The 26,724-nt window shown below is 34.5% G+C and overlaps 1 protein-coding gene across 5 annotated transcripts in view; it reads left to right on the forward strand.

The window, feature by feature from the left end:
• Positions 1 to 26,724, forward strand: part of LEKR1 (leucine, glutamate and lysine rich 1) — a 186,693-nt gene that overhangs the window by 72,196 nt on the left and 87,773 nt on the right. For all 5 annotated transcript variants that reach the window (XM_004755621.3, XM_045088553.1, XM_045088554.1 and 2 more), the window contains 3 exons: positions 1,961 to 2,080; positions 14,334 to 14,509; positions 23,646 to 23,831. In XM_004755621.3, the coding sequence (XP_004755678.1) occupies positions 1,961 to 2,080; positions 14,334 to 14,509; positions 23,646 to 23,831 (482 nt within the window). The remainder of the gene's footprint in view (positions 1 to 1,960; positions 2,081 to 14,333; positions 14,510 to 23,645; positions 23,832 to 26,724) is intronic.

Consider the following 26,724-nt stretch of genomic DNA (forward strand, 5'->3'; position numbering starts at 1 on the left):
GGAAACAGAAAATGAAGGGGAAGGAATCATTCTCCCTAGGATAAAGTTCCTGGAACTAAACATCAGTTTCCAAAACAAATACTCATGAAGTGTCCAGCACAGAGGACAGAATACTGACATGATAATATATTTTGATGAAATTTAAGAATACTAAGTGAAAAGAGAAAAATTTCAAAGCTTCAGAATCAGGGCAGGGGCAGAGTAGGGAGAACCTACCATGTATCATGCAAAGAAGTAGGAATTAAAATGGCATCAGACTTTGGAAAACAGCACCAGAAGTAAGGAAACAGAGGACAGTGCCCTAATTTTCGCATGAAGAATATTTTTCTCATCTATGATTCTATATTCAGCTAAACTGTCCAATCTGATATATAGTAAAAACATTTTCAGATATTCACATTCTCAAATTTACCTCTCATGCACAAAATGCTTCTGGAGGATTTATTCCACCAAAAGGAGTACATCACAGAGGAGGAAGATTTTAGAGCCAGGATACAGAAGATTTGACATGAAAGAGCTGAGGACAGTTCCTGAAATGACAAGAAAAGGAAGTCCCAGGATGACAATTGTTACAGTCAATTGAGAGAATACCCAGATTGGAGGAGAATAGAGAGCTCTGGGAAGGATGTTTCCTAGAAAAGAAATGATATGGAAGAGTTTTCTGCTGTGTCTGAAGGTGTTGAGAGAGAATTACACCTCTGTCAGATTTAGAAGATATATCAGTAATAGGTACACAGAAAACTAAGAAGAAAAGGAAATGTTTTTTTTAATCCAGGGATAATAAAAAGTTGTGCAAGAAAAGAAATGTGATCATATCATAACATAGGGCTCACTAGTGAAGAATAATGTAAATACTAAATTAAAAATTTGATTTAAGTAAACTAGGAGGGTGAGACGAGGAAGACGATGTGTTTGTATGTGTATATAAGAGTATTGGTATGTGTAGAAGGATCAGTTCCTACTAGGATTGTGATAGAAACTGCTAGCTACCTACCCTAACATCATTGTTCCTTCTTCCTTAGTAAGAGAACTGTGGATATATCTGCTCTACTTGAAATAGGTATGGTCAAGTGTCTAATATCTAAGTTCAGCAGAAGTAATTGGTGATACTTCCAAAAAGTCTCCTTAAAACAGAGTGAGCTATTATTCTCATCTTGCTGCTGGTCTGGAATGGGAAAGGAGTTGTTGGGGTTTCTGCCATGGTCAATGAAAATAACACACACCAAAGACGGTAGACCAGAGAGTTGGAAGGATCCTGGGGCTCTGATGACTCTATAAAGCTATTATTATCAGCATTGGATTGGCTAACAATATATTTGTTTTATGCAATATAATGTACTCTTGTATATTTAAGCTATTATATTTATGTCTCAGTTATCAGTAGCAGTATCAGATCCTAGCTGATTTGTAATTTACTAGGTAATACTGAAATATTAAGGAATAAGAATATAAGCATGTTATTTAATAATATAGAAAGAAATGCTAGAGAAATCAGGGAAAAAAGTTGAAAGTTGTTTTGGGCAGTGAGAATTGAGGTCAAGGCAAATGATTACTGTTTTTTCTTTAGATTTTTTAGTAATATTTGACATTTGAAATTGTATACATGTATTACTTTTAATAAAAATTAAATTAATATTTGTTTAGTTATATTTTAATTAGTAATTGAAGTGAAAATACATATTCATTGAAAAATTTGAACAATACAGAAGATACAGAGTAAAAATTATGCCTTCCTTCAGTGTTCTTTGCCTTTCCTCTGCCCATCAGTTCCACTCTTCTCTCCAGGGTTAATGGCATTTAATATGTTCTCTTCATACTTTTCCTGTACATTCATTTAGCATATATAAATATGTGTATAGCTTTTTAACATTTATTTTTATTAAAAGTATATTTAAATTTAATAAAATTCTCAGGAAGGAATATTTATGCTGTAATGGGTGTTGTTTGTTTATATTTTTAGAATTCAAGATGTGAGCATGCAGTTAAAAAGTCAGCAAAATGAATTTCAGAGAATACAGAAAGAATTTAATCATTTGCAACATGAATTAAAAATTAAGCAGAGACAATCACAAGTACTCAGGTAAGATTATCTGTAAAGAATGGAAAATGATAAGGATTGAAAAGGTACTTTTAATACTAACTTGATAAACATTCAAACAGATTTTAGTAATACAGTTTCTGTATTCTGCGTGGTTGAAAAAAAGGAAACAACTTCACCTGGGGTTTTTTTGGCTATTATCTCAACTGAAGAGTTTTAGCAGGCCAACACCTTGCTTTTATTGTGCAGTAACATTTAGAATGAAAGCACAATAACTAATTCATTTTTCTCTTTCTCTTGACCAGTATTTCTTGGTGTATTCAATTCCCTGCCTGATAGTCTAGTGATACAAAAAGTAATAGAAGAATAGGATAACTTTAGAAAAAACCATTTATTTATTTGAGAGAGTAAACGTGTACATGCTTGTGTGAGTGGGGGAGGAGCAGAAGGAATCTTCAAATGGACTCCTTGCTGAGTGTGGAGCCCAGCTAGGGGCTCATCTCAGCACCCAAAGATGAGGACCTGAACCGAAAGCAAATGTTTGATGCTTAACCAATTGAGCCACCCAGGCACCCCTAGAATAGGGTAACTTTCTAAATGATAGTAATTTAGATCTTCTAAATTTCAAAATCTCTAACATAAATGTTGTTCATTCTGTTTTCATATAATCTTTGGAGGGCTTATAATATCTAAACCCCATGTTCTAAATAAATTAGGAAGTTCATTTTCTTTTAAAAAAATGGAATTGGGGGCGCCTGGGTGGCTCAGTGGGTTAAGCCTCTGCCTTCCGCTCAGGTCATGATCCCAGGGTCCTGGGATCGAGCCCCACATCGGGCTCTCTGCTCTGCAGGGAGCCCGCTTCCTCCTCTCTCTCTGCCTGCCTCTCTGCCTACTTGTGATCTCTGTCTGTCAAATAAATAAATAAAATCTTTAAAAAAAAATTGGAATTGAATATATTGAGAATATCAGAAACAATGATTCTTTTCAAAATTGAGTAACAGCTCTTAGAAAAGGGAAATAAGTTAAGTGAACTTTATAAATAGACAGTTTCTGGGTTACTAAAAATATGTTGAATGAATATTTTGAATGTTAGTTCCCTTTCTTTTCTTTTGCAATCTACTAGTTGTTGCTGGAAACATTGTTCCATTAAAAAAATTACCTGGGCTAATAATTTTTTAATATACTATCTGGTGATCACCTGCCTCAACTACCTTTCATAAATGCCTTGCACGTAATGATGCTCAGCAAATACTTTTTGAATCAATGATTCTACTCATAAAACAGATGATCGTTTTTGTCATCAGAAATCTTTTCTGCCCTGTCCTAGAAATCTGGTATTGAACCAGCAGGTGATTCCAGTTCTTCACTTTAGTCAGGCCAACCAGTATTCAAACTTAGCTCTTCTAATATCTCTGGCTCAGATCTGCTAAGGAAGTCCCATTTATTTTATCCATTAATGCCATAGTGGGTGGTAAGATGGACTAAATTTAAAGGTTAGGCCAGAACTAGATTAAACAATTAATGCTGCTTCAAAATATTAAGATTTTACATGTGATTTTGTAGCATTTTATTTTTTTGATTTTTTTTGATTTTGTAGCATTTTAAACTCTTGAAAAAATAGGTGTATTTGTTACTTTTATTGTGTTTTAATTTTTATCATTTTGAGTTATACTTTTAACTGCTTATTTTCTTTAAAAATTTTCAATAGATATGTGACTTTGTTTATTTTTAGCTAAAAGATTACAAATTGGGAGTCTGGGGTCTGACTTACATAAAAACATAGCATTTACTAAAAATCAATTTTGGAAGTAACCGTTTAACTAAACACTTAGTACAAATAAAAGTTTATGATATACAAATAGAAATGATTATTGGTTTTATTCCTTACTAGTAGGTACATTGCGTAGAAACAGGCAGTCTGGTGAAAATAAAATCAAAATTTATGAGGTCAGTGATTTTGTTGCATTACTAAAAGCTAATTTTAAAGTTGTATATCTTAAAAATATCTACTAGAATACAGAAGAAAAGGAGCTTATCATCTCTCTAAACATGGCAAAGAAAAGAAGCATGAGACTTAGGCACTCAGATATAAGCATTTTATTTGTGGAGCCCAAAAGGTACTTCCTCTCTCTGTCTCTCACTCTCTCTCTCTCTTTTAAAGATTGTATTTAGTTATTTGTCAGAGAGGTAACAGAGAGAGAGAGCACAAGTAGGGGGAGTGACAGGGTGGGGGAGAAGCAGTACTCCCTGCTGAGCCAGGAGCCAGATGTGGGACTGTATCCCAATGACTTGAATCAAGGGCATATACTTAACCAACTGAGTCACACAGGCTTCCCAAAAGAAACTTAACAATAGAACATTGAACTATGTCCTTGAGTCGCATTGCTCTTTTAAAATTATTCTGTCATTTACTTAATTGCAATTGGGCCTTAATCACCTAGCCTCCAGAAAAATGTTCTTCATGCTCTGTTTTTCCTGACATCATTTCCAACCTTCCTTATGCAAGGAGGTGATCAGGTATGGTCTGCCTCAACTGGCTCAGCACATCTGCTATTCAGAATAGAGTGCCTTTGAGAGTGGAAATTAAGTTTAGAAGGTCTGTAAAATGGATACTAAAAAGTAGTATGGAATATAAGTATGCTTTACTTTACATAAATCTGTATATATCCAGTATTCCAAATCAATCCATATTTGAAATATTTTAGGAAGTGTTTATTTTTAGAGGATTCCTATTGTGAATCTTTCATAGATTGTTTGAAATATAAAGTACTTTTTTTTTTTTTTTTTTTAAGAGTCAGGATAGGGGTAGAGTAGAGAGAGAATCTTAAGCAGGCTTCCTACCCAGCATCCCAGCATGGAGCCCAGTGCAGGGCTTGATCTCACAACCCTGAGATCATGACCTGAGCCAAAAGCAAGGGTTGGATATTTAAGTGACTGTGTCACCCAAATGCCCCCTTACTTTTGTGATTTGTCCATCTAGACTGTCATCTGGCTTTATTTTGTTTTGTAGTCTCAATCCCATATCATATCACATCTTATTTTAAACAGTTTCGTTGATATACAATTACTTACTACAAAATTCATTCATGTTAAGAGCACAATGTAATGATTTTTACATTGTAAGACCTACTAAGTTGTGCAACCTTTACCACATCCAATATTGGAACAATTGAGTCATTCCCAAGATTCTCATTCCATTTGCACTCAATCTCTGTTCTCACCACCCATCCTAACAATCACTAATCTTCTTTCTGTTTCTATAGATTTGCATTTTTCTGGACATTTTTGGATATATGGAATCAGACAACATGGTCTGATTCTACTTTTGGTTTGTTTATTTTATTATTATTATTATTATTTAGATTCCACATGCAAGTGAAATCATATGTTATTTGACTTTCTTGGTTTGATGTACTTCACTTGGCATAATGCCCTCCAGGTCCATCCAGGTCCCTCCAGGTTGTTGCAAATGGCATGATATCAACCTTTTATATGACTGCATAACATTCCATTGTTGAGAGGTACTTTATCTTCCTTATTTATTCATCTGTCAATGGACATTTAGGTTGCTTCCATATCTTGGTTATTGTAAATAATGCTACAGTAAATGTTAGTGTACATATATCTTTTGAATTAGCACATGTCAAGGCTCATTTATAATTTTCTTTTTCTTTAGGTAAATATACAGTAGTGGAAATATTGGATCACAAGATGTTTCTATTTTTAGTTTTTTGAGGAACCTCCATACTATTCTCTACAGTGGCTGTACCAGTTTACATTCCTACCAATAAGGGATGAGGGTTCCTTTTTTTCCACATATTGCTATTTGTTATTTCACGTCTTTTTGATACTAGCCATTCTGACAGATGATATCTCATTGTGGTTTGTATTTGCATTTCCCTGATAACCAGTAATGCTGAGCATTTCTTCATGTGTTTGTTGGCCATGAAGTTCTTCTTGAGAATGATGTTTGTTCAGGTCCATTGTCCATTTTTAATGAGTTTGGTTTTTTGTTTTTGTTCTTGGTTTTTGGTTTTGAATTGTATAAGTTCTTTATATATTTTGGGTATTAATCCCTTATCAGATGTAGCATTTGCAAAATCTTCTTTCATTCAGTAGGTTGTCTTTTTCTTTTATTTATGGTTTCTTTCACTGTGCAGAGCTTTTTATTTTGATGTAGTCCCAATAGTCCATTTTTGCCTATGTCAGACACATTACTGCCTGTGCTCTCTTCTAGGATTTTTGTGGTTTCAGTTTTCATATTAGGTCTTTACTCCATTTTGAGTTTGTTTTTTGTGTGGTGTTAGAAAGTGGTCCAGTTTCATTCTTCTGCATGTAACTCTCCAGTTTTCCCTGGACGTCTCCCCCGGCCCTGTTGCATATTCTTGCCTTCTTTGTCATGGATTAATTGGCCAAATAATTGTGGGTTAATTTCTGGGCTTTCTGTTCTATTGCAGTTATCTATGTATCTATTTTTGTGCCAGTACCATACTGTTCTAATTATTGCAGCTTTGTAATGTATCTTGAAACCTGTGTTTGTAGTGTCTCCAGCTTTGTTTTTCTCCCTTAATATTGATTTGTCTATTTGGGGTCTTTTTTATGGCTCTATGCAAATTCCATATTTCTCACTTTAAATGGAAAGCTAGAAATGGTTAAGCTTAGTGAGGAAGGCATGTCAAAAACCATGATATGCCCAACAATAGCCAAGTTATGGAAAGAGTCCAAATGTCTGTCCACTGATGAATGAATAAAGAAGGTGTACATATGTGTGTGTGTGTGTGCGCACGTGTGTGTGTGTAATGGAATATTACTCAGCCATCAGAAAGATTGAAATCTTGGGTGCCTGGGTGGCTCAGTGGGTTGATGCCTCTGCCTTTGGCTCAGGTCATGTTCCCAGGGTCCTGGGATTGAGCCCCACATCGGGCTTTCTGCTCAATGGAGAGCCTGCTTCCTCCTCTTCCTCTCTCTCTCTCTCTCTGCCTGCCTTTCTGCCTACTTGTGATCTCTGGCTGTCAAGCATATAAATAAAATCTTAAAAAAAATGAAATCTTGCCATTTGCAATGATGTGGGTGGTGGAGCTAGAGTGTATTATGCTAAGTGAAATAAGTCAGTCACAGATAGACAAATACCATATGGTCTCAATCACGTGTGGAATTTAAGAAACAAAACAGATAAACATAGGGGAAAGGGGAAAAAAGGGTGGCGGTCGGGGCAGAAGCAAACCATAAGAGACTCTTTCCTTTTTGTTTTTAAAGATTTTATATGGAAGTGATGAATCACTAAATTCTACAACTGAAACCAATTTTACCATGTATGTTAACTAACTAGAATTTAAATAAAAACTTGAAATCAGGAAACAAACAAACAGCCAAGATATGCCAAAAGCTAGGCCTCTTGTGCCAAACAGTTATCCAAGTTGTGGATGCAAAAAAAAAAAAAAAAAAAAAGCTCTTGATGGAAATTAAAAGTGTTACTCCAGTGAACACATGAGTGATAAGGAAGCAACAAAACAGTCTTAATGCTGATATGGAGAAAGTTTTAGTGGTCTGGATAGAATATCAAATCAGTCCCAACCGTTTCTTAAGCCAAAGGCCCATCCAGAGCAGGGCCCTAACTCTTCAGTACTATCTGTGAAGGCTGGTAAAGGCATGAAGTTCTAGAAGAAAAGTTTGAAGCTAGCAGACGTTGGTTCATGATGTTTAAGAAAAGAAGCTATCTCTATAATATAAAAGAGCAAGATGAAGCCGCAAGTGCTGATGTCCAAGCTCTACAGCAAATTTGCAGAAGATCTAGCTAAGAAAAATAATGAAGGTGGCTACACTAAACAACAGATTTTCAATACAGAAAAAAACAGCCTTCTATTGGGAAAAGATGTCACCTAGGACTTTTTTAGCTAGAGAGAAGTCAAGGCCTGCTTTTAAAGCTTCAAAAAAAAAAAAAAAAAAAAAGCTGACTCTCTTGTAAGGGGCTAATGCAGCTGGTGATTTTAAGTTGAAGCCAATGCTCATTTATAATTTTGAAAATTCAAGAGCCCTTAAGAAGTATGCTTAATGTTGAATCTACTCTGCTTGTACTCTAGAAATGGAACAACAAAGCCTAGATGAAATTATATACATATATATACATATTTGTATATATACATATTATATACATATTTGTATTATATGCAATTTGTATATAATACATATTTGTATTATATGCAAATTATTTATATTTGCATTATATACATATTTATACACATATTGTATTATATACAAATATGTATATACTATGGTTTACTAAATATTTTAAGCCTATTGTTGATACTTTATGGCTCAGAAAAAAATATTCCTTTCAAAATATGACTGCTCATTGACAATGCACCCAGTCATCTAAGAGTGCTAATGGACGTGTACAATTAGATTAATGTTTTCATGCCATCCATTCTGGAGCCCATGGATCAAGGAGTAATTTTGACTTTTAAGTCTTATTACTTAAGAAATACATTTTGTAAGGCTCGGGCTGCCATAGATTGTGATTGCTTTGATGGGTTTGGGAAAAATAAACTGAAAATTTTCAGGGGAAAGATTAAGATGCCATTAAGAACATTTGCGATTCACGGGAAGAGGTCAAAATATAAACATGAACAGGAGTTTACAAGAAGTTGATACTAAACTTCATGGATGACTTTGAGGAGTTCAGGACTTCAGAAAGAAGTAACTGGTGTGCTGGAAAAAGCAAGAGAACTAGAGTTAGAAGTGGAACCTAAATATAAGACTGAATCGCTATAATCTCAAGATAAAACTTTAGTAAATGAGTTGCTTCATATGCATGAGCAAAGAAACTGGCTTCTTGGGTTGGAAACTACTCTTGGTGAAGATGCTTGGAAGATTGTTGAAATGACAAAAAAGATTTAGAATATTATATAAAATTAGTTGCTAAAATGATGGGCATGATTTGAGGGGATTGACTCAAATTTTGAAAGAAGTTCTACTGTGGGTAAAATGCTATCAAACAGCATTGCGTGCTACAGAGAAATCATTTGTGAAAAGAAGGGTCAATTGGCATGGCAGACTTCATTGCTGTTTTATTTTATGTCCTCTTTAGCATGTTAAAGTCCTTTTGGAAAACTTCCTTTTTACTTACCTCCTCCAACTCCCAAATGTATAATCAGTCATCCTCAAAACCCCACAGCAGCACCTCTTTTTGCCTACTGGTCCTGTCCCCATGCTTTAATAAATCACCCTTATTTTCAAAAAAGAAAACAAAAATCACCTTTTTGCACCATAAAAAAAAAAAATACTGCTGCAATCATCCCAAACCTTCAGCAGCCATCACCCTGATCTGTTAGCAGGCCATCAACATGGAGGCAGCACCCTGCACCAGCAAAAAGATTGTGACTCGGGCGCCTGGGTGGCTCAGTGGGTCTGCCTTCAGCTCGGGTCATGATCTCAGGGTCCTGGGATGGAGTCCCGCATCGGGCTCTCTGTTCAGCGGGGAGCCTGCTTCCCTCTCTCTCTCTGCCTGCCTCTCTGTCTACTTGTGATCTCTGTCTGTCAAATAAACAAATAAAATCTTAAAAAAAAAAAAAAAGATTGTGACTCGCTGAAAATGCATGATAGCATTTTTTAGCAGTAAAGTACTTTTAATTAAGATGTATACATTGTTTTTAAAGACATGATACTTCTGCACACTTAATAGACTATGGTGTAAACATAATTTTTAAAAGATTTAATGCATTTATTTGACAGAGAGAGACACAGTGAGACAGGGAACAGAAGCAGGGGGGGTGGGAGAGGGAGTAGCAGGCTTCCCGCTGAGAAAGGAGCTGGATGCGGGGCTCAATCCCAGGACCCTGGGATCAAGACCTGACCTGAAGACAGATGCTTAATGACTGAGCAACCCAGGTGCCCCTTTTAACTAATTTTTAAAAAGACTTTATTTGAGAGAAAGATGGTGAGAGAAAGCACAACCAGGGAAGAAAGTGAGAAGCAGGTTTCCCATAAGCAGGGAGCCCAATGTGGGGCTCTATACCAGGATCCTGGAATCATGACCTGAGCCGAAGGCAGGCGCTTAAAACAACTGAATCACCCAGGCGCCCCTAAATGTAACTTTTATATGCACTAGAAAACCAAACAATTCATTTGATTCACTTTATTGTGAAGTTTGCTTTATTGTGATGGTCTGGAACCAAACCTGCAATGTCTCCAAGTTATGCCTGTATAAGTCTTGCACTCCGTTTATAAATTATTTCTAAGTATTTTATTATTGCTGATGTTATTATGAGTGGGATCATTTTCTTAATTTTATTTTTGTGATTGACTACCATTAGTATATAGTCATAACACTGATGTTTGCATATGGATCATATATCCTCTGTCCTGTGACATTGATGAACCTGTTTGTTCATCAACCTGTTTGGGGTGTGTGTGTGTGTGTGTGTGTGTGTGTGTGTGTGTATTCTTTCAGATTTTCTATGTGGAGGATGTTTCTGTCTAGAAAAGTTTCCAATATTCCAACTCCTTTTACCCCTGCTCATTTAGTTGTCATTACCCTTAAAACTTTCAGTCTTCATACTTACAAAACCACCAGGCCTTTAGTTCCTCCAATACTATTCTAACTCCTCACTCTTCTGCTTAGACTACTCATCTCTTTGCAGCTATATATCTTCCTTCATATTTCACAAAGGAAATCAATGTTATAAACACATCCTTTACTATGAATTAAATGATGCTCAAATTTCAGACCTCTTCACTCGGCAGCTCCTTTTAAGGTTCTCAGAGGGCCCCTAGCAATAGTAAGATGACCTAATTGTAATTGGTTAAAATTCTTTCTTTTTCCAGTCTGATTTCCCCTTTCTTAAACTTCTGATGTTGGTGTGCCAGTGGAGTAATCACAAGCATTTTGTGAATCTGAGTAAGGGAAAATTGAGTTGGGAATACACTATTAAAGTTGCCATTTGGAAAGACATTTTAAAATGTTTTAATAATACAAGCAAGATATCACAAATGAAAAATTTGGGTGTATGTGAATTTTAAAAAAATTAATGGAATAAAAACAATGAAGATTAATTTAAGCATATTATTTTGACAAAATATTATAACTTTTTTCAGATTATATTACAGGTGAATTCATTAAGAGAAAGAAATATTTTCAATTAAATATTGAATGGATTATTTCATAATCCATTTCCTGAAATGAAGTTAATTATTCAAATACATTGAAGAAAGATTTAAGTGTCTTGCTGATTTACAAAAGCTACTATCTCTGAATACAACATAAAAATCATACCATGTCAAGGGCATCTAAGATAGATTAGTTTATGAGCTTCCTCATTTCAAAGTCAATTTAAGCCTAGTCATTTTCTTTCTTCCTTCCTTCCTTCCTTCCTTCCTTTCTTTTTCCTTCTTTCTTTCTTTCTTTCAGATTTTATTTATTTATTTGACAGAGAAAGATCACAAGTAGGCAGAGAGGCAGGCAGAGGAGGTGGGAAGCAGGTTCCCTGCTGAACAGAGAGCCCGATGCGGGGCTCGATCCCAGGACCCCGAGATCATGACCTGAGCAGAACACAGGGGCTTAACCCACTGAGCCACCCAGGCGCCCCGCCTAGTTATTTTCTAAAACACTTGAAATGTTCCTAATCTTATAATCATATAAAGAAATTTGATAAGTTTTTTCTAAATTGGACAATGTATAATATTTACATAGTGTTATCAATAGTGAACTATAAAGCTGAAAGAATTTCAAAATTATGAATTATAAAAAACTAATGGCTATGCTAGATGAAAAGGTACATAATTTTTATATTTTCTCCACATAAAGTATTATATAAAATGGTTCTCATATGAACAAGAGCATGAATACTAAAATTGCAAATAGGATACCTGGGTGGCTCACATAGTTTAAGCTGGTTAAGTTGGGCTCTGTACCCAGCACAGAGTCTGCTCTAGATTCTTTCCTTCTCCCCCTCCCACTACCCCAACTTGTGCATGGTACCCAGGCTCACTCTCTAAAAATAAATAAATAAAATCTTTAAAAAAGAAAAGGTATTATAGAGCTGTTATTTATTAGGAAGTTATATTATTTTCCTATATTTTGTAATATTAGTGGAATTCATCAACATTAAAATTTTTATGTGTAATGATTTTTCTCATTCTATGGATAATTGTAGAGTTTTAAACCAATTTATAGACATCTTTTTTTTTTTTTTTTAGAGAGAGAGAGTAGGGGTGCAGAGGGACAGGGGGAGAGAATCTTGTAGGCTCCACACCTAGTGTGGGACCAGAGGTGGGGCTCAATCTCACAACCCTGAGATCAAGACCTAAGCCTAAATCAAGTCAGTCACTTAGCTCAACCCAGCTGAGCCATTCAGGTGACTCATGTAGATATCATTCTTGTATTCTGTTTTTCAAGAAAGCTCTCCTTCTACTCACCACTAGTCGTATAAGATTTAGGCTCCATAGAACATGGATCTTCTTATGGCTAACAAGCTTGAATTTTCCATTTTCTGCCTGTCTTCTTACAGAAGCACCTGCATATATCCAGTCTTTTTTTCTGTTAAATATCCTTGTAAGCCCTGACCCCCATCCACCATTAGCCCCTTGACCTGGACTTAGTTCATAGCTCTTCTTTCCCTATCTTACCAGTTTTAGCATCTCTCAGCTTCCAGCTCTGCATGCTGAGTGAGGCATCCCCTGTGACTTCTGATCACTCAGATGGACCTTAGTTACCAATAGAATGACACCACCCTTTTTCCTGACAAAGGCTACTCTTTCAGCCTCTACCCTATCTCTGTCTTTTCTAGGACTTCACAAGAAATTCACTGCATCTCTTGTCTGTGTTTTTAGCCTCTGACTGTACATGTATTGTTACTCAGTTGTGTGCACGCTTAGGTATCTCCTATCTTAACAAACCATTCTACTCTGCATTTTCCTCCTTCTCTTCTGGCCACTTAAGTCAAGGTACTTGACTGCTGGTATCACCTGTTTTGTCACTTCCACTTTTTTGCCCTGTCTTTCCTACCTAATGCCTCTCTCTGAGATCGCCAGAGGCTTCCTTAATACCAGATACGGTGGACTCTGTTCAGCGTTTATCTGAAGGTTTAAACACTGACCACTACTTTGTTGTTTAAATTCTTGTATTTCCTGGATTTCAGATATCATTCTTTTGGTTTTTCTTCTCTTTTACTCCCTAGTCTTTTTTGAGGCATTCTTTTCTGTTTTAGTCCCATAAACGTTAGTGTTGTCCAGTGTTTTATCCTCAGCCCTTCTCGTTTCTTCATTCCTCCACCTGGGCGATCTATTATTTTTACTCATTTATTCATTCATCAATATTTGTTGAGCATATACTGTGTGGTAATACTGTGCTAGGTGTTTGGGAAACTTGTGGTGAATAAGACAGATTTAGTCTCTGCATCATAGATTCAGTCCATCCAGGAAGATGACTATTATCTTTATTTTTTAAAAGATTTTATCCATTTATTTGACAGAGAGAGACAGTGAGAGAGGAAACACAAGCAGGGGAAGCAGGAGAGGGAGAAGCAGGCTTCCCTCTGAGCAGGGAGCCTGATATAGGGCTTGATCCCAGGACCCCGGGGATCATGACCTGAGCCAAAGGCAGATGACTAACAACTGAGCCACCCAGGTGCCCCCAGGAAGATAATTATTAACCAAATAATTACAATTCCGTGGTTTCAGTCACCACTTTTTTTGCTAATAACTCCCAGATCTATGCCTGAATCTTTTTTGAGTATTAGGTAAATTATAGCCAGGACATCTGAAGTAATAAAATCACTGAGATTGCAAAAAATCTGCGATTACTTTGAACTGTGACATTTCATGAAGCAAAAGCACTGTATCAATCACTTTAAAAGGTATTCAATATTGTTACCCCAGGTTTCATACAGCATGGAGAACCATGATATATAGCAAGAATACTGTCTATGCATCTGAGATTCTCATTTTGTCTCTGTGATTATGTCACTTTGACCTAATTTTCTTCACTAAGTATTTACTGTTAATGAATTTAAAACATTAATTGAATTAATGTGTATGGGAAAGTTAGCTGTCTTTATAGTTAAAATAATGAAAATGAGTTGGGGTGACCATATTTTCCCGGAATATTCCCAGTTTATATCTGTCATCTCGAAGAATACAAATACCACCTCCTTTTATGTTCAAAATTGTCTCCATTTAGACAGTAGGTTATATGGTCATTCTCAAACCATTTTTCCAAGAAAACCATTTTTTTCAAAGAAATATTTGTTGTTATCCTTGCTATTTTAAAAATCCCTAATTTTTTTAAACTGTTTTACAGTCAAAGATTGGTGGAGTACAAATATTTCTGGAATAAGACTCTTTCATTACTTACTTTTACTAAAAGTGAGCTAACCAGTATTAAAAATGAAGTATATGATAATTTTCAAAACTGGACTTCACTGAAAGGAGAAGTTTTTCTACAAATTAAATCCATAAGTGAAACAGCCTTTACAGGTTTGTTGTGTATATTTAGAATGTAATCATCTTTTTTTTTTCTTTGCTATATGGTACATAAGTAACGAGATAATACTTATACTTCATTTTATGTGATGGGACTTATGATCAACTTTTGAATTTGTTGGGGTTGGTAAACTAGCTGGTCATTATGACTTCTTTGAACCCTAAAATTCAATAATTATAGGCTGATCTAAAATAAACCAAATATATCTATCTTGAGCTGTGACCAGAAGTCTGTTTATTACCCTTTGATGTGCCAATTTGTATTTTAAAACTTTTTCTTCTGTTCTTGATTTAGTATGTCATGTTGGATCAGCCTTCCCTCAAATAACTGATAAATTCTGGATAGAATAATTACTTAAAAACACTGGAGAGTGACCAGAGTCAAGCACATAACAGAGGGAATGTCAAATATTGAAAGAAGTCATATTACTAAGTGAAAGAAGCCAATCTGAAAAGGCTACATAATATATGATTCCAAATAAATGACATTCTCAAAAGGGTAAAACTATAGATATAGTAAAGGAATCTGTTTTTTGCCAGGGTGTGAGGGAAGGGTGAATACGTTGAGCATGGGAGATTCTTAGAGCAATGAAAATACTTTGTATGATACTATAATGGTGGATACATGCCATTATACATTTGTCAAAACCCATAGAATGTAAACACCAAGAGTGAATCCTAATATAAACTAAGGATTTGGGGGGAATTGTGATATGTGAGTTATAGGTTCATTGATTGTAAGAAATGTCACACTCTGGTGCAGGATTTTGATGATAGGAGAGGCTATTCATGTGTGGAGACAGGTTATATGGAAATGCTCTGTACTTTCTGCTTAAGTTTTCTATGAACCTAAAGCTGAGGCATTTTTTTAAAAGGCTATGAATTTTGTTGTTGTTGTTGTTAAAAGAAGAAAATGGAACTGGGTGAATTCCTTAGGGTTTTGTTTTTATTTTTTGTTTGTTTGTTTAAAGCTATTAGATTGAGGGCAGGTACAGTGTGTTCCATGCCAGAAAGCTAAAACTCTGATAGAAATCTATAGTCTTTTGGCTTGAAGATTGGAGAACACAGATTAAGGCAGCCTCTGAGAAAGAATTTTCCAGAAAAGAGATGATCAGAGAGGGAGAGCTCAGAGTTTGCATATAAGCTCTTTCTAATCTTTGGCCTATTCCTGAAATACATGTGCACAGGGAAGACTTAAAACAGCCCATCAAAGACCAAGATAATTGATATTTTCACTGCTGCTTGTCCAAGGGGAGATATATTTTACAGTTTGAGTTCAGCCAAGTTAATTGTGTATTAAAATAAAACAATGTCAAAATAACTACCCTTTAGAGGAACATAACAGAATTCAGGGTCTCCATAACATAACATCCCCAATGTTCAGGATATAACCCCAAATTTTTTTATCTGGGAAGAAACAAGAAAACATGGCCCATACTTAAGAGATTAGATAGTAAGCAGACACCTACTCTGAGTTGATCCAGATGATAGAAATAACTAATCAAGATTTCAAATTACCTATTAATTATATTCAGTGACATAAAGGTAAATAAGCTAGTATGAATGAAAAGATAGAATATCTCAGCAGGAAACTATTAAAAATTAGATATTCAAGAATGGAAAAATATAATATCTGAAATAAAAGTTTACTAGATAGACTTTTATAGCATATTGTGATTATAGAAAAAATAACCAGTGAATTTAAGATAGATCAGTAGAAATTATTGATTTTGAAGAGAGATAAACATTGAAAAGAAGTGAACAGAACCCCAGGGCCCTTGTAATGGATTAAATGTAGTATAAGTGATAAATATGGGTAAGTATTATTAAAGTCTTTTTTCCTTCTAATTAAAAAAATTGTATATTCTTATTTAAAGTAGGAATTATTATATGTGGGTTTTATAAAGTATGATTTAACTTATGACAGCTAGAACATAAAGGATAGAGGGAAGGAGTAAATAGATGCAAATGGTTGCACTTCTTTTGTATTTTATGTGATATGATGCAATATATATTATATGTAGACTAAAAAGGATATATAACTCATAAAGCAATGACTAACCAATAAATACAAAAAGATAAAGCTAAAAAGATAATAAATAAGCTAAAAAGTACTTTTCTAAAGGTCTCCAAACAGTGGAGAATTAATGTCACCTGTCTCTAAGATTTATTATGTATTATGGCATCTGGATCATCAATAGATCAGTGGAACAAAATAGCCAGGTAAATGATCCTATTTGTATGATTATTTCACTTTGGACAGATGTGCTAAAATAATCCAGTGGGAGAAAGAAAGTCTTTCAACAAATCGTAATAGAACAACTGAATACCTATATGGGAAAATATACCTCAAGACCTACATTACATTGTACATTAGATTAATTCAAGCTAAATCATAGAACTAAATAAAAAAGCTAAAAATATCAAAGAAATAGAGCAAAATGTCTTTATGAATTGGTAGTAAGCGTAGGTTTCTTGGATAGGGGAAAGAAGTAAGAAAAAGACCAAAAATTGATGTGTTAAACTTTATCAAAATTAAAAACTTATTCATCAAAAGATGCCATTAAGAAAACGAATAGGTCAGCCACAGACAGAAGAAATATTTTTTAAAAATATGTGACAAAAAACTGTTGTCCAGCCTACATAAAGAACACCAACAAATCAGTAATAATAGGACAAAAAAAGCCAATCAAAAATGGCCAAAAGATTTCACAGACACTTCATAAGGAAACATGTACAAATGACCAATAAGGACATGAAAAAGCACTCAGTGTTACTGTTCAAAAGGGAAATGTAAATGTCAAGAGTACATACCCACCAAATCAGCTAAAATGAAAAAGTTTTAAAACAACAAATGCTGGTGAGGAAGGAAAGCAACTGAAACTCTTATGCAGATTGGTTCAAGTATAAAATATTATAGCCTTGAAATTCTTCTCTTTGGTATTTATGCCGCACCTTCCTGCAAGTAAAAACGTATGTCCACCCATTTATCCTAAAGAAGTGTTCCTGGTGGCAGCCTTGTAGCCTTAAAATAAGGGAAGAAAATTAATGTTCTTATAGTTTAAATAAATTTGTTCATATATAACTAATACATTAAATATATTTATATATATATATAAATTTAGACCCACATGAATATGCTGCACTGATTGTTTATGGTGTGGTATTCCATTTATTTATTTATTTAATATTTTTTAAAATTTTAAATTCAATTAATTAATATATAATGTATTATTGGTTTCAGAGGTAGAGGTCAATGATTCATCAGTCTTATGTAATACCTAGTGCTCATTACATCACATGCCTTCTTTAATGTCCATCACCCATTTACCCCATGCCTCCATCTGCCTCCCTCCAGCAGTCTTCAGGCTGTTTCCTATGATTAAGAGTCTCTTATGGTTTGTCTCCCCTCTGGTTTGTCTTGTTTCATTTTCTCTTCTCTTCCCCTGTGATCCTCTGTTTTGTTTCTTAAATTCTGCATGTCAGTGAGATCATATGATACTCGTCTTTCTCTGATTGACTTATTTCACTTAGCATAATACTTTCTAGTTCCATCCACATCATTGGAAATGGCAAGATTTCATTTTTCTTTTTTTTTTTTAAGAATTTTATTTATTTATTTATTTGACAGATGGAGATCACAAGTAGGCAGAGAAGCAGGCAGAGAGAGAGGAGGAAGCAGGATCCCCACTGAGCAGAGAGCCTGATGTGGGGCTCCATCCCAGGACCCTGGGATCATGACCTGAGCCGAAGGCAGAGGCTTTAATCCACTGAACCACCCAGGTGCCCCAAGATTTCATTTTTCTGATGGCAGAGTAGGATTCCATTGTATGTATGTATGTATGTATATGTATGTGTGTGTGTGTGTGTGTGTGTGTGTGTGTGTATATATATATATATATATATATATATATATATACCACATCTATTTTATGCATTCATCTGTCGATGGACATCTTGGTTCTTTCCATAGTTTGGCTATTGTGGACATTGCTTCTAAAAACAATGGGGTGCAGGTGCCCCTTCGGGTCCCTACATTTGTGTCTTGGGGGTAAATACCCAGTAGTGCAATTGCTGGGTCTTAGGGTAGCTCTATTTCCAACTTTTTGTAGAACCTCCATACTGTTTTCTAGAGTGGCTGTACCAGCTTGTATTCCCATCAACAGTGTATAGGGAGGGTTCCCCTTTCTCCATATCCTTAACAACACCTGTCATTTCCTGACTTGTTAATTTTAGCTATTCTGACTGGAGTGAGGTGGTATCTCATTGTGGTTTTGATTTGTATTTCCTTAATGCTGAGTGATGTTGAGCAGTTTTTCATGTGTCTGTTGGCCATTTGGATGTCTTGTTTGGAGAAATATCTGTTCATGTCTTCTGCTCATTTCTTGACTGTATTTTTTGTTCTTTGGGTGTTGAGTTTGATAAGTTCTTTATAGGGTTTGGATACTAGCCCTTTATCTGATAAACATATTTATTAGTATATAATTAATATATTAAATATATTTATATATAAATTTAGACCCATGTAAGTATGCTAAACTGATTTTTGATGAAGGTAAGTAAGCCATTCAGTTGGAGGAAGGACAGCTAGAAAATCTTTGGGACCTAAGATTCTCAGACTTGAACTAAAAGCACGATACATAAAAGGAAAACTTGATAAATAGAACCTCAACAAAATTAAATTTTGCTCTATAAAAGACCCTGTTAAGAGGATGAAAAGGCAAGATACAGATTAGGAGAAGATATTCGTGGATCAGCCAAAGGACTTTAATCTGGAATACATGAAAAACTCTCAAAACTCTACATTTTAAATAAACAGACTAATTAGGAAATGGGCAAAATATGTCAGGAAAAATTTGATCAAAAAAGTATATATAGGTGGAAAAAAGCACGTGAAAAATTGTTTAAAATCATTAACCATTTAGGGAAATGCAAATTATAATGAAATGAAAACACATCTATTAGAATGTCTGAAATCATAGAGGTTTCTTAAAAACATAATGACCTAAAATAATTTTAAGTCCATGTGGCTAATAGGACTAAGAACAACAGAAAAATCTTATCAAGATAAATTGATTGTTTAAGACTAATCCTAGTAATTGTACTTTCATTAGTTAACATTATATAATATTTATTCTAAATCTAAAAACCTGTATTAGTTTTATACTTTGACAATATTACAAGCATTTTAAATGATAAATACTTTAAAAAAAAATACCAGCTTTTATTTGTGATCTACATGGATATGTCCTCATGGGGTGATTTGATTATGCATGGCATAGTTCTTCAGTTGAAAAGTTGATATAAAAAAATGAAACATTTTTATAAAAGTAAAATAATCTCCTAATTCACAATCCTAATTCCTTTGTCCTAACACAGTTGCTTTCATTTTCCCATTTTATCTTTAGTGCATCACATGCTCATTTATTTTTGGCATATTTATAATCACAATATACATGCCAATAAATATTCTAAAATATAGTGTTATTGGCTGGATTCTGTCACTTCCCCGAGTTCATATATTGAAGTCACAATCCCTCAGAATATAACTGTATTTGGAGTTAGGGTCTTTAAAGAAATAAATGTAAGTGGGTGGGCTCTAATCTATTGTGATTGGTGTTCTTTATAAAAAAGAAGAAATTTGGAAACAGACACCCATAGAGGGAAGAGCCATTTACAATCCAAGAAGAGAGGCCTGGATCAGCTCTGTCCTTTGTGGTCCTCAGAAGATACCAACACAGCTGATACCTTATCTCAGACTTCTTAGCCTCTAGAACTGTGAAAAACATTAATCTCTGTTGCTTAAGCCACCAGTCTATGGTCCTTTGTTACAGCAGCCCTAACAAATTAATAAATATCATGAACCACATACACATTGCACAATTTTATTCAAGATACTTTGAAAGATTTACACATTAAAATTTAGGTTTAAATCAAAGTCAAAACAGTATTCCTAGAAAAGGCATTGCTTAATATTTTCTTGCTGACAAAGTATGTTTATTTTTGAATAGCAGATATGAGTGAAATATTTCTTACCCCTCTAATGAGTTGCTTTCTCTTTATGTAATCAAGATTTTTAAGTTCAAATGTTCATGGATTAGGTTTTCTTAAACCAAAGCACATCTATTTTAATAAGAGAAATTTCAGGAAAAAATCCTTTATTGTAGAATCACCACACTAAATATAGAATATTTTAAGTGTATAATCAATTTGCTTCCATTCTCAAAGTAACTTTTGATTGGCTAGCTCTTGAACTTTTAAAATTCAAGCTCTGAATTAGTCTTAGAAGTATAGTCCACATTTTTCATAAAATTGAAGAAATTGGGGATAGAATAGGCCTGTTTGCATAGTCTATTAAACACACACAATTGCTTATGTGTTTCTATTGCCTGTGTTTTTATGTGCTTATGTGTTTTTATCTAGTCTGACATTAAATAATCTGGGGCTCAGAATGCTTGCCTATGAAATGAAGGGTAAAAAAATATTCAGGATATTCAACCAGTATATCAGAAACTAGAAGTTTTTTTCAGAAATGAATTTACTCATTTGGTACATATGTAGTGAGCTGCTATTATTTCTAGGACATCATGGTAGAAATTATGGGTGTAATAAAAAACAATAAGCCAGGTATTATCTCTGGCCTAAAATAATTTATCGTCAAATAGTAGGTCATATGTAAACATATGATCAGTGCAGTATAAAATGGTGTAAATTGGTGCAAGTTCCAGGAAGATTTAGGTTACTTCCAGATTGCATCAGACAAGATTTCTAGGCCCTGGTAGCATATAAGCAGTGGCAGGCCAAATGAATGAGGTTAGGAGAACCTTCTTCATGGGGGTGCCGAGACAGGGGAAATACAAGATGGGTACAATGACCAGAATAGGTTAACCTGGTAAAGGTCATAACTTCTGAACTCCAAACTGGGACACATGGCTGACAGTTATGAAGTTATAGAATGATGAAGGTAGGATTGAATATTTGACAGCAGGATTGCCAAACAACAAGGGATGTGTAATTTGCCAAGGATGAGTTAATTCACCTTCATTGAGTTTACTCTCCTAATTTCATGTTAGAAACAGCTCCTGTTAGTTTGGAAATCTTGCTGTACTTTTCCATGCGTTAGAATATATTTCACAAATAAATTTGTATTGCAGATTCTTATTCTTTTAATGTCAGATAGAAAGTCATGTTGACATGAGTAGTTATTTTAGAGACAGAATAGTGTACACTTACAGAGTCAGCCTGCTAACCTAAGCAGTATCATTCTGGCAAATGAAAAATAGGTGACAGCCTGTGCAGGCTCCTCTGCCATGTCATTCTGACTTAAACATAGATATGATTAGGATATTATATAATTTATTCAGCATAAGGAGCCACCTTTATGGATACGGAAGTACCCAAGACTTTTTAGGTGTGAAGAAAAACTGCAACCTCCATATTTTTAAAACTCTTTTCTTTTAAAATCTTATGCACTAGTGGGTTAGCAGTTTTCCTTATACAAATGGGTGCATATCCATAAGTATTTAGAAGCATACAGTTTTTCTTAGGAAAAAGAATCCATATAAATAATCATTCATTAGAATATAGTAGAACCTTACTTATTTGATCTCTGTCAGGTTATTTCTCCAGGTTTTCCATTTTTTTTTCAAGATTTTATTTATTTGAGAGAGAGAACATTAGTGGAGTAAGGGGCAGAGGGAGAAGCAGACTCCCTGCTGAGCAGGGAGCCCAATGTGGGGCTTGATCCCGGGACTTGAGGATCATGACTTGAGCCAAAGATGAATGCTTAACCAACTGAGCAACCCAGTCACTCCACCAGCTTTTCATTTTGAGCAATAGTTAAAAGTGAAGAAGATGCTAGACCCCTTGTGCTCATGACCTAGATCTGTCTTAAAGATCATGTTTTCTTTTAGACATACTCTTCAACCACAAGAGATATATTGCTTTTCTCTCCTTGGACCACATTCCTAATCCTATTCATCACCATCCTTTAAGGCATGTTCTCTTCTCTGTACTCTGTCTTGCCTACCACTTTACTTCTCCTATAACCACTTGCCAGCCATATTGCCTCTGCTGCCATGTCTGTTTGAAGGATCTCTGATTCTGGTTTTCAATTGCCCCTGTGGCTGCCATTTCTGCCATGGTGGTTTCAAGACCAAGTCAAACTCATCTGATACCCAGTCACTTGCTAAACCCATCACATGGCCCAGAATAAGCTAACCAAGGAAGGGGATGCCAAGTGAATTATCTGACGAAGCAGACTGTTCAGATTTTCATGTAGACCATATCCTCATCAATTCAAATTAATTATGGTTGTACAAATTTTATAGTATTTTATCATTATTGTGTGGTTCTTTAAATATTTTAATACTGGTTTAAGACAGTAGTGCTGAGGAGACTGATTAAAGGAGAGCTTGATAATTATTCTGAAGGATAGTATGCTCCATGCATTTCTCACAAAATTGTATAAAACTAGCACATTTAAATCTACATAATGCTATGGAGGCATATTTTTATTAAGTTTAATCTAGGTAGATAGAATAATGACAAGTGATTGCTATAATGAAATTCTGGTCTCATTTTGAAGGCACAGAGTATTATTAAAATCATTAAGGTATATTAACTAATACTTTCTGTCCATAAATTTATTAGTTTTAGACACTGCATATTTTTATTCCTCTCCATCGCTGCTGCCTTTCTTCATAATTTGTATAGAATGTACCCTAGTTACTCTCCTAGAAATGCCACCCAACTAGCTCATGCTAGCACATTTTAAATTTACTTTTCTCAATCATGTTGCCAAGAAAAAAAATTTCAATAAAACTTGGAACATGATGCAGATATTGTGTTATTCATTTATGTATTTGAGAAGCAAGATGGATTGCCATTTATTACAATTTAAAGGCTGAACTACTAAAAGTTTTCATGCATCATTTAGCAATATAATGCTTTTTATTTCTTTTTTCAGAATAACTACTAAATTTAAATTTTTTGGTTAGGTGTCACTATGCCGACAGAAAAGTCATCTTGACTTTCAACTATTAATTTTCTAAAAGGAAATAATCATTCTATGGAGAAATGATTTGTGATTCAATTTTGTCTATTTGTAAACTTTGAATCTTACTTACAGAAATAGAGATACTAAAGAAAAGTTTGACAGTGTCCCAGAGAAAAAAGACATGCCTTGAAGAGGAAATGAAAAATCTGAAATTATTGTCAGATGCAGCCACATTGAGGTCTCAGCAGATTCAGACATCCAAACAACAGGAAGTAAACTTGCAAACCAGATGCCATGACTTGCAAAAAGAAGTACTAGGTAAAAGATAATTGTTTTTTGCTGTTGTTAGCAACTAGCCATAATAAAATCTTGCCTTAATTAGTTTCTGTTGCAAATATGCCTAATTACTAGTAACTATGTCAATAATTGTGTCTGTGATCCGTGTTTACTATCTTCCCTTCCCATTTTGCTATTTAGAGTGATGAGACTTAAGTTATATGCCTCCTGTTCTTAAATTGTACAGATAGTCTCCTGAGTTTTCCTACATTTAAGTCATTAATACACGTAAGATGTGTTGTTCATATGGTGTGAGATGTGGGGGTCTAATTTTATTCTTTCCAAGTGGATAACCAGTTGTATCAGTATTATATATTAAATAATCCATCCTTTCCACTGAATAGTACTATCATCTGTCGTATGTTAAAATTTTATATATGCTAATAACATTGATTACTGTGTTCTCTGTTCTGTTCCACTCATTTATTTAAAATACCAGTAATACATATTCATTAGAATGTAGTGACTTAATAGCATATTCTCATAGCTGGTAAGTCTTTTCTCCCTCCACCATTCTTAATTTTTAAATATATGTTTGGAGTTATTCTTTGATTTGAACTTTTTAAGATCCTTTATTTACTTCTAACCCAAAGACTCTAAATAGTTATCTAGTAAACTCTTTCTCCTCCAGTCTTTATACTTTTATTACAGATTCACAAGCAGTTATTCTTCCACATAAACATTAAGGCAATTCATTTAATTCTAATCCCATCGGGGATTCTAGCTGGAATTACATTATATTTATATAGTAAATTTTGGAGAATTGACATTTTAGTGATAGCCTTTTTAATATTATCAAATTTTCTCATTCAAGAATATAATATGTCCTTTCATTTCTTTAAATTTGTTTGTTTTCAAATGATTTCATAGTTTTATTTGAATCTTTCTTTGTCATGCTTGTTAAATTTATCACTATCATGGTTTTGCATCTACTATAAATGGGATATTTTTTCTATTTCAGCCTCTTAATGTTTGTTTTTTTTGTTTGTTTGTTTTTTGGCGTAAGAAGGTGTTTTTATTATAGCACAGGGACAGGACCATGGGTAGAAAGAGCTGTATGGGGATTGTGAGGAGTAACAGGTTCTATACCCTTTAGTTAGTAGGAGTTAGGGATAGTCTGTAAGGAATTTGTGCATGTTAAAAGCAAGGTCTCCAGGATGTTGGAGGTCTTGCTATTATTAAGATAAGGTTGCTTTAGTTTTCAGTGAAACATTAACGGTAAGGCAGCCATGACTTCCTTGAGGAATGTCACACTCTGCATGTCTCAGGGATTTATCAGAGGGCTGCCAGTTTAAGGAGAATATTTTAGTGCATTTCTCTTGCCTTTGTTCTCCTCATCATTTATCTCGTGAACAATTTTGACCCTTAAATTTTTCAGGTTGCTGAGGGTGAAAGATTTTATCATCTGTAACTTTTTCCTGATGAATACGGGCGTAGAGATGTCCCTACCTAGGAGTCAAGGTTAGTCAGTTGGGGATATAGGAGTTATGAAAGGCAGAGACAGCTGAATCCAAGGTAGACAGCCTATATGAATCTTCTTGAGTAGAAAGGATCATCTGTCAGCTTGAAGTTATGGCACTGAAGGAGTCTTGGCACTGTGTGGAGAGACATTGGGGAAAAAAATGATTAAAATTATTATGAGAAAAAGAAGCCCAATAAAGAGATCTTTGATAGTTGACTAAAATCTTCCTCCAGGCCAGGAATTTAACCAATTATTAAAGGAGAGGGAGGGATTGTTTAAAATGCCAATTTGAATATTTATATCTTTTAGCAATTCTGTTACATTTTTATGATAATCTGGAATATATACATAGCATTCTGTTTTTATGATGGCACATGTTCATCCTGTGCAGCAGTTATAATATCTAATGCCATTTTATTTTGGATAAGTGCTTTATGAATGAGTTATTTCAATGTTTAATAATGTAATGCTATTTTGAGAGTCACTTAAGGCTTTAATTGTGGAGCAGGTGGTGTTAGCCATCATATAGACTGTTCTGTTTAGCAAGCAATCAGATAATTAATAAGAAGCACTTTCATGGGAACAAAAGAAAAATACAGGTTAGTGGATGGAGCAAATTACAAACCGTGTCTGAGTTTCCAGTACTGCCAGTGAGAAGATTTTCAGATGTCAGGTTTGAAGCATCCTCAGACAGATTGGGATCAAGCAGTGGGAATCAGATGAGTTTTTCTCGTTTGTAATTTAATAACTCTGGTGATCCTTTTGAATGGTCCATAGTGCAACAGGCACAAAGATTGTGTATACATGAGTTCTGTGGCAGTTTCTTTGAAACTACCCTCAAGTTGTCCAGCATCAGTTTTCAGGGCTTTAGGAACAAGAGCAGTTTTAATTAAGAGAATGGAAGAAGATTGGAAGTCTTGGTACTTGTTGACAGAATAAAAAAAACACTACTGATTTTTATGTATGTCTTATATCCACCAACTTTATAAAGTCCTCATATTAATTCTAGTAGTTTTTTACTAGTATCTCTTTGATTTTCTAGTTTTACAATTATACTACCTGCTCCAATACCCCTGAAAAAGAGTTCATCTGTTTTTCCAGTGTTTATATCTGTTATTTTCTTGTCTTGCTCATATCTTTTTAAATTCATATGAACTGAAACTGTATTAATGATGGTGACATTGAGCATCTACATCTTCTTCCTGATCTTAATTGAAATTATTGGTGTTTTGCCACTTGGGATTATATTTGATGTTTTTGGCAAATATTTATTTTTAATTAACTATTTTACTTCTGTTTCAATTTTACTTAGATATTTTATAGGAAATGCTTTTGGATTTTGTTAAACACCTTTCAGCATCTGTCATTTTAATAGTATGTCTTCCCCTTTAACCAAATGGTGAAATGGATTAG

This window comes from Mustela putorius, unplaced genomic scaffold (assembly GCF_011764305.1).
Source record: "Mustela putorius furo isolate JIRA1106 unplaced genomic scaffold, ASM1176430v1.1 tig00003834_pilon_pilon_pilon, whole genome shotgun sequence".
In the NCBI taxonomy this organism is placed as follows: domain Eukaryota; kingdom Metazoa; phylum Chordata; class Mammalia; order Carnivora; family Mustelidae; genus Mustela; species Mustela putorius.